This window comes from Drosophila grimshawi, unplaced genomic scaffold (assembly GCF_018153295.1).
Source record: "Drosophila grimshawi isolate 15287-2541.00 unplaced genomic scaffold, ASM1815329v1 contig_311, whole genome shotgun sequence".
NCBI classification, from domain to species: Eukaryota; Metazoa; Arthropoda; class Insecta; order Diptera; family Drosophilidae; genus Drosophila; species Drosophila grimshawi.
Genome location: NW_025063098.1, coordinates 8,519,673 through 8,532,435, shown reverse-complemented (window position 1 = coordinate 8,532,435; position 12,763 = coordinate 8,519,673). Strand labels below are relative to the sequence as shown.

Genomic DNA, 12,763 nt, shown 5'->3' with positions numbered 1-12,763 from the left:
AACCCCTTCAATCTTGGCTCGTCCTTTTGAATGTGTGATTCAATCTGGCAGCACAAAGATGTTGCACTTTAAAAAATAATGCTTGAACATCTTTTGTAAATTCTGAAAATGTTTGTTCTATGATTACAAAGACAAGACCCATTAATTTGCACATCAATTATCATCAATAAATGTTTTATTAATTGGAAAAAGTGGCTGCAAAATCGATTATAAATTAAAACTTATGATTAATTGCGTCAAAAGTGTCCAGCTCATTTGTCCTCGTAGCAGGTCAAATCAATTATATAGACATTTGATATGAGACAATCGCCCTCCTGCAAAGTAAACGAAGGTTTGTATTATTTGAATAGATGAAGCTAATAGGTTTTACAACATACCGCTGGAGTGATGCCGACCAGAGCATCAGCATGACCATAGAACTCTTCCTTGAGAGATATGACAATTGTCTGCAAATTGGTCGTATGATCTCTGATATACGACGCGACTTTGCCAATATTTGTGTTATCCAAGGCGGCGTCGATCTCGTCAAGCACAAAGAACGGCGCAGGATGATAGCTTTGAAACGGAAACAAAGACAAGCGTTAGAAGCATGTGCATACATATATTTATGTAGATCTGGCTCACCTGTGTGTAGAGAAGAGCAGAGCAAGTGCTGCAATGGTTTTTTCACCGCCACTCAAATTGCTCATAGGCTGGAAACGTTTGCCGGGTGCCACACAATTGTAATTGATGCCATCGAGGTAGGGTTCCTCGGGATTATCAGGTCCAATGTACGCCTGGGCGGCTTCGTTGCGTGCCAGTTTCTTGTAAATGCCATCGATGGCATCAGATATATGCTGACAGCATTGGACAAATCGTGAGGATCGCTCATTCTTAACCTTTTCAAATGCAGCCTTAGCCTTCTTAGCTTTGCGTCGCGCATTCTCGAACTCTTCGTTTGTGGACTGCACTTTCTCTGTGACAAGATCCAGTTTCTGCATTGCCTTCATATTTGGCGTTTGTATGCGCTCGAGCACATCCAGCTTGGCTTGCAGATCCTTCAGCAGTTGCTCATTGGTTTTCTTGAAGGCGGAATCATCTTTAAGTTTGCACAGCTCACGTGGCAGTGATCGATAATCTACCTCAATGCTGATTGGAATATAAATTAAATTGTTAGCTGGTTACAACTATCTACAGCAGCAGCAGTAACTCACAGATTGTCGTTCATCATGGACGTCGATGGCTCCAAACTATCTACCTCACTTTGGCGCACAGCATCGTCCAGAGAACCTTTCAGCAACGGTACCACAATACAATCGGTCTTCATGGAAATAAAGTGTGTTAAAACCAGAACAAATTTCTTTTGGTTTTCATACGTACTTTGGCCTGCAACAATATGTTCTGTCTCTCGTTTTTCTTCGCCTCGATCTTGGACTCCGCTGATGACATCTGGCTGCCAACATTGTGTATTTCTTTCGCCAAGTTTGCAACATCTCTTCGGGCTTTAGAAATGTCCTCTTCCATGTCATCTACTGCCTGCTTCTTGGCTTGCTTCTCCTGCTTGAATTTCTCCATTTTCTCCTTTTCCTCATCCATTTCCTTCAAATACCGTGCCTCGGCCGTTTTCAAGCCTTCCAATGCATCTTCCTCATCCTGTACGCTGCGTTCCCAGCGACCAACGTTCTCTGAAATCGGAATTTGGTATTTAATATTTAAGAGAAATTACATTTGATGATATACTACTCACTTCGCGTGTCCTTTTGCTTCTCGAAGTCCAGCTGGTTGTTAATACCATCGATTTGCTGCTCGAACTCGGCACGTTTGCGTGCCCGTTCCTGTTGCATGACCAACTCGCGCTCCTCGTATTGGCGTATGTTCTTCAAACCCAGGCGATGGCAGAAGGCGGCAAATACTTTATCATCCACATTATTCATATTCTCCTTGATCTCCTGTATATGCTCCTCGCGATCCTGCATGCGACGCTCGATTTCGCTGATCTTGGGCTGTGCATACAATAAAATGGGATTATTATTTTTATTATTTATTTGCATTATGCATTCAAAACTCACCCCAAAGTCATCCAGCTGACTCTGGACCTGCTGCAACTGATTATCATATTGGCTAATAGACTTTTTCGATGACTCCAAGTCCACCATGCTGTATTTGAGTCGATTCTCGAGACCCTTTATCTGTGACTCAACGGTTGCTAGCTCGCTCTGTTTGCGAGACTTTTTTACCAGCTCCTTGAGCTCCTCGTTGAGGCGCTCCTTCTGCATCTTTAGCTGCGCCATATGCTTTTCGTCCCAGCGTTTGGCTTTGCGTGCCAAATCGTGACTACCACCAGAGATCAGACCGGACTTTTGATAGAATGTGCCATCCAGGGCAAGGGCATCGAAACGCGATCGATCGATTTCGTAGGCAACCTTCATTGCATCCTCTGGCGTTTCGCAAACCAGTGCATTGCCAGTGGCGAACAGAACGGCACGCTCGATCTCCTGCGGCTCGAACTTAAGCACATCGAAGACCAGCCGCACATTGCGTGGCTCACTGATGTTGCGCAATCGCTCCTTCAATGGCTTCACTTGCAAGTAGTCCAATGGCAGAAAGGTCTCCACCTCCAACATTTGCTCTTTCAAGATCTGCAAAACACGTAGAGAATAAACACAAAATAATATAGAAGCTATATGGACTTGGCTAGTGATGATGATCAAGAATACTTTATAGAGTCGTCGACAATTATAATAGAATTTTTGACAGAGCTCTAGGAGATTAAGATACACTATTTGACCACACACCTGAATGCAATGGCGCGCTGTTTTCTCAGTGTCCACAATGATGGCTTCCATAAACTTGCCCAGCACCTTGGTGACGGCCACGTTGTAGCGCTTGTGCGTGGGCTGGCACATGTTGATCATGCGATCGTAGACGCCGGGCACCTGTTTCTTAAACAATTCGACCACCTCCTGTTTCTTTTTGCGACGGGCATCTTCGTGCTTGTCACTCTTTGCGTCGCCCAACTGATCCCGAACATTCTCCAGCTCATGTTGCTTTTCGGCAATTTTCTCCTTGGAGCTGCCCACGTCACGTCGCAGCTCGTCCTTGATGCGATTTTGCTCCTCGAGTGCTGCTTGAGATGATTTAATGTGATCCATAAGCTTGTCCCGCCGCTTGACAGCTTCTTCGCGCTGCAAGGATAACTTCTTATAAGACTCTTCGACAGACGCCCTGCGATTCGTTTCGCCATCAAGCATATCTTGTTCCGATTTCTGCTCACGATTGACCGAGTCCAACTCGGAGCGATATTGTGTGGCGGTCGCTTCTGCTTCCTGTTTGAGTCGATCATATTCCTGTTGAAGTCCCTCCTCCATATTGACGCTTTTGCCACGTCGCTGCGACTCGTTCTCGATCTCATCCTCGAACCGCTTCTTCAACAGCTCCACATCGCTCAATTGCTTCTCCAGCTTTTGGATATCCAACTGGTGTGCATTGTCCGCCTCGCGCGCTGTCTCCAACGTCTTCTGCAAGGACACCAGCTTTTTCTTGCAATGCGCAACCTTTTCCTTTGCCTTTATGTATAGTGGACGTCGTTTATTTAGTTGCGTCTCGAATTCACGTATCTCCTGATCAATTCTAGCCAAATCTCGAGTAATTTTGCCCGCGTCTTTCTTCTTTTCACGAAGCACCTCGTCAGCAGCCTCTTTGCGTAATTCCACAGCTTTCAATTCCTGCTGCTTCACTTCCAAGTCGGCGTTATACTTTAGAACGTCCTTCTCAACGTGAAACAATCGAAACAATTGATACTCAACTTGTTTTTCGTTCTGAAAAGAATGAAATGCTCATCAATACAGGACAAGTTGAAATGCGTTTAAAATGCGTACATATTCATCCTGTAAGCGTGTGTAGCGTTCCGCTTCCATTTTCTCATGCTTGGCCTCTTTGCGTTCGGCAGCGATGCCCTTTTTCTTCTGGTACGTAAACTGTGTCTCCTCCTCAGCGACAATCATTTCCTGCTTGAGACGATTGTAGTCATCCTTCAGAAGTCCCGAACTAGCAATTAAACATACAATAAATGCTATAAATAATACTATCTGTGGTGATTCCTATGCGGCTCACCCGCTAATTTCTTCAAAGAGCGCAGTGCGTTCCTTTGGCGTTTTCATTGCTATGTTTTCGACAGCTCCTTGGAACACTAGAAAATTCTTTGCCTTCACATTGATGCCAAGTTTTTCCAACTTGTTCAGGTAAGTGTTGCTCGAGACGCTCTGAAAGTGTACAGCTTAAGTTTATTACTGGGAGAATACACGTAAGCAGGGCATACATCGCCATTGATGCGGTACTCTGAGGAGCCGCTAATTACTGCGCGTTGAAAATCCATATGCTTCTCGCCATCCAAAATAAATTTGGCCGTCACATAGCAGCTGCGCGCCACTGGCTTGCCGATGGATGAGCCATGGATTAGATCGTTTAGTCGCTTCACACGCAGACTGGAGGTCTTTTCGCCCATTACAAAACTGATGGCGTCCATGAAGTTTGATTTGCCAGAACCATTGGGCCCAATAACGGCATTGAATTGCTTCAAAGGACCAACAACAATGTGGCCGCGATACGATTTAAAGTTTTCCATTTCGATGAATTGAAGAAACGCAGTTTCTTCATCTGACTTGCGCGCAGCAGGTGCCATCACTCTGTGGCCTATATCCTCATCGTCTTCAGCCATTGTACGAGATTAAAAGATTAAAATCACACAAAAAAACCGAATATTTAATAGATTTTCCAAATTCTCTTCCACTAAGAAGCTTCTCTTTTGTATTGCCATTCACAGCGTATTGCCACCAGTGCTGCAAATTACAAACAGTAAATGAAAAACATTAATCGAACCTGAAACTATCGATATGGTAATACTGCTCATTTCGATTAGCTATCGAAAAGACTAGTTCTTAGGATGCAGTTTGGTGTGCTCAAAATAAAAACATCATAAATAGCGCCCGATTTTAATTTAATGACAATGACACAAATTTAATATTTGAAAGAAAAAAATAAAGACTAGGTAAAAGTTTTTCGATCGACAACTCTAATAATTTTTGCCGTTGAGAGGTCTACCAACAGCATTGAAAAGTCGATAGTAAATTTCATTAAATAACAATGTTTTATTTAATCTGTATCAATAACATTTTCTTTGCTTAACGAAATAACATAATATATAATAAATGCTGTGAGATCTAATTAATACTAGTTATCATTAGGACTCTTTGGTTAAATGGCTGCTATGTTTTAGTCGACCTCCTCGACTGTGGGCCCCTTGTGGGAAGCTTGAGGATTACCGCCTCCGGCTCCAGATGCTTGCTGGTGCATCTTCGTCATGACTGGACTACAGAATTTAGTCACCTCCTCCAGCTTATGTTCGTACTCTTCCTTCTCCGCTGTCGTGTTGCCATCGAGCCACTTGATGGTCTCAGAGCACTTATCGAGCACACTGCTGCGGTCCGACTGGGTGAGCTTGTCGCCACCCTGCTCGGCAGCCTCTTTCACGCCAAATACATAGCTCTCCAGCTGGTTGCGAGCAGCGATTCTCTGGCGATGTTTCTCATCCTCTTCGGCGTAGGTTTCGGCCTCGCTCACCATGCGATCAATGTCGGCCTGCGAGAGGCGACCCTTATCATTCTTGATGGTGATGTTCTTGGCATTGCCTGTGCCCATCTCCTTGGCATTCACATTCAGAATGCCATTGGCGTCTAGGTCGAAGGTCACCTCCACCTTGGGCACACCGCGAGGTGCTGGTGGAATGCCGGTCAGGTTGAAGGTGCCCAGTACGTTGTTGTCCTTCGTCAAAGCGCGCTCTCCCTCAAACACTTGGACAGTCACTGCGGGCTGGTTGTCTGCGTATGTGGTGAAAGTCTTCGACTGCTTGCAAGGAATGCGGCTGTTTCGCTCAATTAGCTTCGTCATCACTCCACCAGCTGTCTCTATGCCCAGTGAGAGCGGTGCTACGTCCACCAGCAGCACATCCTTGATGGCGCTGCTCTCGTCTCCAGATAGAATAGCAGCCTGGATGGCTGCACCGTATGCCACCGCCTCGTCTGGATTGATGGACAGATTGAGGCTCTTCCCGCAGAAGAAGTTTTGCAGCAGGCTTTGAACCTTAGGAATGCGTGTTGAGCCACCAACCAGGACGATATCGTGGATTTGGTTCTTGTTCATCTTGGCATCGTTCAGCGCCTTCTCCACCGGCTGCAGTGTGTTACGGAACAGATCGCCACAGAGCTCCTCAAAGCGCGCTCGACTAATCTTTGTGTAAAAGTCATGACCCTCGAACACGGCATCTATCTCAATGGACGCTTCCGTGCTTGAGGACAAGGTGCGCTTCGCTCGCTCTGCAGCCGTCCTCAAGCGACGCAGCGCTCTCGGATTGGAGCGCAGATCCTTCTTATACTTGCGCTTGAATTCGTCCGCCAAATGGCTAACCAGCCTGTTGTCAAAGTCTTCACCACCCAGATGTGTATCTCCAGCAGTGGCTCGCACCTCAAACAGCGAACCCTCGTCAATGGTCAGAATGGACACATCAAAAGTGCCGCCTCCCAGATCGAATATCAGCACATTGCGCTCGCCCTTAAGATTCTTATCCAGGCCATATGCCAAGGCGGCTGCAGTTGGCTCGTTTATAATGCGAAGAACGTTCAGCCCGGCAATGGCACCGGCGTCTTTGGTGGCTTGGCGCTGTGAATCATTGAAGTACGCCGGCACAGTGATGACGGCGTCTTTTATGGTGGTACCCAAATAGGCTTCGGCTGTCTCCTTCATCTTGACAAGCACCATCGAGCTAATCTCCTCGGGGGCAAAGCTCTTCTGTTCACCCTTGAACTCCACGCTCATCTTTGGTTTGCCGCCGTCGCTGACCACCTTGAAAGGCCAATGCTTCATATCTTCTTGAATCTTCGAGTCATCGAACTTGCGTCCAATCAAACGCTTGGCGTCGAAGACTGTGTTCTTCGGATTCATGGCCACTTGGTTCTTGGCCGCATCTCCGATCAGCCTCTCAGAATCTGTGAACGCCACATAGCTGGGTGTGGTCCGGTTGCCCTGGTCGTTGGCTATTATCTCCACCTTTCCGTGTTGGAAAACACCAACGCACGAGTACGTGGTGCCCAAGTCAATACCAATAGCTGGCATTCTGTTGTTTATTTGACTCTCTTCTCGATTGACAATCTCTATCCGTTTTCAACTTCTTGCTGTTAAAAGCAATTTAATGTGTTTCGCGATTTTCAATAAATATTAATAATGCTCTTGACTGTTTTCTTTTTTAAGTGTTAGCTTTTCAGCTTCTCTTTTCCAGTTCACTTTTTGTGTATTCGCAATAACTGCTTGTTTGCAACTGTGCCGTGGTGGAATTTTGCTCTGCTATTTATACTCAAATACCGAGTGGTGGAAATTTTGAGATACCCCTTACAAGAACAGTGCAGAATGTTCAAGACGCTTCAGAAAAGTGCGAGAGCGAGATACATACATTAGTATAAATTATATATATGTACATACAATTCATAAACATATGGAAACGAATTATTTTTAGCATAAAAGTAAAAATACAAAATATAAATAGAAGTAGAAGTAGAAATTCAATTGAAAATAGAAATTCTATTATTGGTTTATTACGAATTTCTACGTCATGTCGTGGGTGGTAAAAGTATCTTTAAGCCAAATGCATAAAAAACACATTAATTTCTTTAGTGGCCATTAAGCATTCTACGTAGTGCTATTAGCAGAAAATTTGAGGACGCTTCGATGTATTGATTAGTCCATTGTGTAGCTTATTTCCCCGAGTTGTATAATAAATAAAGATTTCGCCACCATGAGTCCGCAATGGTATGGACTCTTCAGAGCACCAAGTGAAGTAAGTGAAGGGCTGATTCTAAAAGTTGAAACTGAAGTAGATAAATAAATAAACAAGGACACACCCAAGATTACTAACCCTAGCAAATCTGCTGGCATTTAAATTTTAGTTCGGATTCCGAAATATTTTTTTTTTGTACGCTTTAAGCTAATTTTATTTATGTTTTCTGTTTCGCGATTGGCTTTTAACTGAATTATCCATATTTGTGTAGTAGTTTTGTCTCTCATCGGTATCCTTAGTGTCTACGCCGATCTCGATCCCACAACTTAAAACTTCTCGGTTTTCCTAAGCAAGCTATATAATATAGTGATCCGGTCCGGTCGCCTCAAAAAGCGAAGGCAAAAGAACAGATTTATAGTTTCACCAAGTTATATAAGCAAACAAAATACATCAAATTAATTTACTTAAGAAAAAACTGGTTTATTACAGCCCACTCAGCATATACAAATAAACATAATACGTATGGATTTCTGGCTTAAATATTTCTATTGAAAATTATTGTCTGGTAAAACGAGATTTGCGATTTAAGCAAATATTCAACTGCAAACCAGATTCCATTTAAGTTGGCATTAAATATTGGACTGGTCAGTTTTTGAAAATAAACATTCCCCTTTACGCATACCCATTCCACAAGCAGTCGAACACACTCTATGTGCCTCACTCGCACTTTCCTGAATCGTCTCGAACATTCTGCACTGTTCTTGTAAGGGGTATCTCGAAATTTCCACCACTCGGTATCTGAGTATAAATAGCAGAGCAAATTTCCACCACGGCACAGTTGCAAACAAGCAATTATTGTGAATACACAAAAAGTGAACTGGGAAAGAGAAGCTAACACTTGGAATAAGAAAACAGTCAAGAGCATTATTAATATTTATTGAAAATCGCGAAACACATTAAATTGCTTTTAACAGCAAGAAGTTGAAAACGGATAGAGATTGTCAATCGAGAAGAGAGTCAAATAAACAACAGAATGCCAGCTATTGGTATTGACTTGGGCACCACGTACTCGTGCGTTGGTGTTTTCCAACACGGAAAGGTGGAGATAATAGCCAACGACCAGGGCAACCGGACCACACCCAGCTATGTGGCGTTCACAGATTCTGAGAGGCTGATCGGAGATGCGGCCAAGAACCAAGTGGCCATGAATCCGAAGAACACAGTCTTCGACGCCAAGCGTTTGATTGGACGCAAGTTCGATGACTCGAAGATTCAAGAAGATATGAAGCATTGGCCTTTCAAGGTGGTCAGCGACGGCGGCAAACCAAAGATGAGCGTGGAGTTCAAGGGTGAACAGAAGAGCTTTGCCCCCGAGGAGATTAGCTCGATGGTGCTTGTCAAGATGAAGGAGACAGCCGAAGCCTATTTGGGTACCACCATAAAAGACGCCGTCATCACTGTGCCGGCGTACTTCAATGATTCACAGCGCCAAGCCACCAAAGACGCCGGTGCCATTGCCGGGCTGAACGTTCTTCGCATTATAAACGAGCCAACTGCAGCCGCCTTGGCATATGGCCTGGATAAGAATCTTAAGGGCGAGCGCAATGTGCTGATATTCGATCTGGGAGGCGGCACTTTTGATGTGTCCATTCTGACCATTGACGAGGGTTCGCTGTTTGAGGTGCGAGCCACTGCTGGAGATACACATCTGGGTGGTGAAGACTTTGACAACAGGCTGGTTAGCCATTTGGCGGACGAATTCAAGCGCAAGTACAAGAAGGATCTGCGCTCCAATCCGAGAGCGCTGCGTCGCTTGAGGACGGCTGCAGAGCGAGCGAAGCGCACCTTGTCCTCAAGCACGGAAGCGTCCATTGAGATAGATGCCGTGTTCGAGGGTCATGACTTTTACACAAAGATTAGTCGAGCGCGCTTTGAGGAGCTCTGTGGCGATCTGTTCCGTAACACACTGCAGCCGGTGGAGAAGGCGCTGAACGATGCCAAGATGGACAAGAACCAAATCCACGATATCGTCCTGGTTGGTGGCTCAACACGCATTCCTAAGGTTCAAAGCCTGCTGCAAAACTTCTTCTGCGGGAAGAGCCTCAATCTGTCCATCAATCCAGACGAGGCGGTGGCATACGGTGCAGCCATCCAGGCTGCTATTCTATCTGGAGACGAGAGCAGCGCCATCAAGGATGTGCTGCTGGTGGACGTAGCACCGCTCTCACTGGGCATAGAGACAGCTGGTGGAGTGATGACGAAGCTAATTGAGCGAAACAGCCGCATTCCTTGCAAGCAGTCGAAGACTTTCACCACATACGCAGACAACCAGCCCGCAGTGACTGTCCAAGTGTTTGAGGGAGAGCGCGCTTTGACGAAGGACAACAACGTACTGGGCACCTTCAACCTGACCGGCATTCCACCAGCACCTCGCGGTGTGCCCAAGGTGGAGGTGACCTTCGACCTAGACGCCAATGGCATTCTGAATGTGAATGCCAAGGAGATGGGCACAGGCAATGCCAAGAACATCACCATCAAGAATGATAAGGGTCGCCTCTCGCAGGCCGACATTGATCGCATGGTGAGCGAGGCCGAAACCTACGCCGAAGAGGATGAGAAACATCGCCAGAGAATCGCTGCTCGCAACCAGCTGGAGAGCTATGTATTTGGCGTGAAAGAGGCTGCCGAGCAGGGTGGCGACAAGCTCACCCAGTCGGACCGCAGCAGTGTGCTCGATAAGTGCTCTGAGACCATCAAGTGGCTCGATGGCAACACGACAGCGGAGAAGGAAGAGTACGAACATAAGCTGGAGGAGGTGACTAAATTCTGTAGTCCAGTCATGACGAAGATGCACCAGCAAGCATCTGGAGCCGGAGGCGGTAATCCTCAAGCTTCCCACAAGGGGCCCACAGTCGAGGAGGTCGACTAAAACATAGCAGCCATTTAACCAAAGAGTCCTAATGATAACTAGTATTAATTAGATCTCACAGCATTTATTATATATTATGTTATTTCGTTAAGCAAAGAAAATGTTATTGATACAGATTAAATAAAACATTGTTATTTAATGAAATTTACTATCGACTTTTCAATGCTGTTGGTAGACCTCTCAACGGCAAAAATTATTAGAGTTGTCGATCGAAAAACTTTTACCTAGTCTTTATTTTTTTCTTTCAACTATTAAATTTGTGTCATTGGCCATAAACTAAAATCAGTCGCTGCTTGTGATGTTCCTATTTTGAGCAAACCAACTGCATCTTAAGAAGGAGTCTTTTCGAGGAGGTCGACTAAAAAATAGCAGCTATTTAGAATTTCAAATGATAAATAGTATTAATAATTTATTTTATTGTAATGATTCGATCTTACAACCAAAAATTAATTTATAAAACTGTATGTATTTTACGTAATTTAAAATATATTCAATAAAATTAATAATGATAAACATATATAATTCATTTGAGTATGTTTGTGTCTTTGAGTATTTACTTGGGCAATCCTTCACGCTCTGCCCAATCCAGCCACGAACCTTCGTAGTTTTTCACATCTGTGAAGCCTAAGGCGGCGGCTGCTTCTGCTGCCTTCAAGCTGCGAACGCCACTCCTGCAATGGAATATTAGTGCTGTGTCGGGATTTGGCTTATTGCGTCCATATTTTGATTTGAAGAGCTGGTCACTGGCAGCCAGCTCTTGACTGACAATGCCCAATGGAATGTTAATGCTGGATGGAATTTGGCCAGTTTCCTTTAGCTCCTTTGGCTCTCGCACATCAATGAGCAGCTTTTGTGGCTCCTTTGACAATTTCTTGACGACGGCGTAATCCACAATTCCAATAGCACTTTTGTTGCTGCAAAGACGTTTTGAGACGCCGATAGAATTTTGATGGAGAATTTTCGATTTGAACGGCAGATTATAAGTGGAGTCAGTAGCTAGATGTCGCACTGTGAGGCACGTTGCTCTAATTGCAACCTGAGTATATTTTAAAAACATTTTTTGCCTGTGCCAAAATATTTTAAACAACAAACGTTATGTAAAATTAAGCGTTTGTGGCAATAATAATTAATACAGCGCCGGCAGTCAGCTGTTTAGAGCACAGCGTTGCCAGACTACAATTTTCAAGAACATTTTGTTTAAATAAACAGTTGCGTATAAAAATCTGTTAGTTCGAAAGTAAATAAATATAAATTTTGTTACCAACCGATTGCATGATCAGAGTGTGTGTCAAGGCAAAGCTCAATCGAGCTCACATCACGTGTTTTATTGAACGAATAGCCATCCGTTATTTTGTATGCACACACATACAACATATGATTTAGTTGAGTGTGTGTGTGACGCCTGATTTGTTCAATTAGTTGTTTAATAAACTTGCGATCCCGGACTCAATTAAACCTTTATATGGGCATGCTACATATAAATATAAAAAAATTCAATATATTTATAAAGAAAAAGCAACAACATTTTTCCCATAGAACTGATAAGCAATGAAATGCTTACACTGCTGCTTCTCAGCCATTGCATGATTTAAGATATGAAATGAAATGCTTACTTCTTATTTATAAATGTACATAAGTAAAGTCACGATCCCGGACTCAAATACAAATTTGTATGTACATCCTACATACAAAGTGTATATGTATATTAAGAAGGCCAAAGAACATTGTTTACATCGAACTGATAGGCGAAGAAATGTTTACAAACCCTCAGTCATTGCATGTTTTAAGATATGAAATTAAATACATTTTATTTATAAATGTATATAAGCAAAGTCACGATCCCGGATTCAATTAAACATTTGTATGTACATTCCACATACAAAAATCCAAAGAACACTTTTTACATTGAGCTGATAAGCGATGAAATTTATTACATTACTTACATTTCTGCAGTTATTGCATGATTTTACATATATGAGACGAAATACTTCTTATGTATAAAAATTTATAACTAGGTGGTTTTATATATG

General features: G+C 43.7%; 4 protein-coding genes across 4 annotated transcripts; 1 reads left to right on the top strand and 3 right to left on the bottom strand.

Annotated features, from left to right (window-relative positions):
• Positions 1–157: 157 nt before the first annotated feature.
• On the bottom strand, positions 158–4,752 carry LOC6563554 (structural maintenance of chromosomes protein 1A). The gene is made up of 11 exons (XM_001989955.3): positions 4,298–4,752; positions 4,093–4,241; positions 3,858–4,026; positions 2,775–3,797; positions 2,049–2,618; positions 1,727–1,982; positions 1,360–1,664; positions 1,194–1,300; positions 625–1,128; positions 378–555; positions 158–314 (listed from the first exon to the last, which is right to left on the bottom strand). The coding sequence occupies exons 1-11, from the start codon at positions 4,694–4,696 to the stop codon at positions 252–254; spliced, it is 3,723 nt and encodes a 1,240-aa protein (XP_001989991.1). The 5' UTR covers positions 4,697–4,752; the 3' UTR covers positions 158–251.
• A 412-nt stretch (positions 4,753–5,164) lies between these two features.
• On the bottom strand, positions 5,165–7,347 carry LOC6563555 (heat shock protein 68). Its single transcript, XM_001989956.2, has one exon. It carries the CDS (start codon positions 7,144–7,146, stop codon positions 5,251–5,253), a length of 1,896 nt encoding a protein of 631 aa, XP_001989992.1. The 5' UTR covers positions 7,147–7,347; the 3' UTR covers positions 5,165–5,250.
• A 1,296-nt stretch (positions 7,348–8,643) lies between these two features.
• LOC6563371 (heat shock protein 68) lies at positions 8,644–10,819 on the top strand. The gene has a single exon (XM_001989957.2). The coding sequence runs from the start codon at positions 8,838–8,840 to the stop codon at positions 10,731–10,733; it is 1,896 nt and encodes a 631-aa protein (XP_001989993.1). The 5' UTR covers positions 8,644–8,837; the 3' UTR covers positions 10,734–10,819.
• A 398-nt stretch (positions 10,820–11,217) lies between these two features.
• On the bottom strand, positions 11,218–11,813 carry LOC6563372 (rhodanese domain-containing protein CG4456). Its single transcript, XM_032737807.2, has one exon. The coding sequence runs from the start codon at positions 11,788–11,790 to the stop codon at positions 11,287–11,289; it is 504 nt and encodes a 167-aa protein (XP_032593698.1). The 5' UTR covers positions 11,791–11,813; the 3' UTR covers positions 11,218–11,286.
• Positions 11,814–12,763: the final 950 nt, after the last annotated feature.

Coding starts and splice junctions, on each gene's coding strand:
- LOC6563554 (XM_001989955.3), bottom strand. CDS start 4,696: ATGGCTGAAGACGATGAGGATATAGGCCACAGAGTGATGGCACCTGCT. Junction 4,242..4,297: donor AGTACCGCATCAATGGCGAT/GTATGCCCTGCT, acceptor GTACACTTTCAG/AGCGTCTCGAGCAACACTTA. Junction 556..624: donor CTGCTCTTCTCTACACACAG/GTGAGCCAGATC, acceptor TCCGTTTCAAAG/CTATCATCCTGCGCCGTTCT.
- LOC6563555 (XM_001989956.2), bottom strand. CDS start 7,146: ATGCCAGCTATTGGTATTGACTTGGGCACCACGTACTCGTGCGTTGGT.
- LOC6563371 (XM_001989957.2), top strand. CDS start 8,838: ATGCCAGCTATTGGTATTGACTTGGGCACCACGTACTCGTGCGTTGGT.
- LOC6563372 (XM_032737807.2), bottom strand. CDS start 11,790: ATGTTTTTAAAATATACTCAGGTTGCAATTAGAGCAACGTGCCTCACA.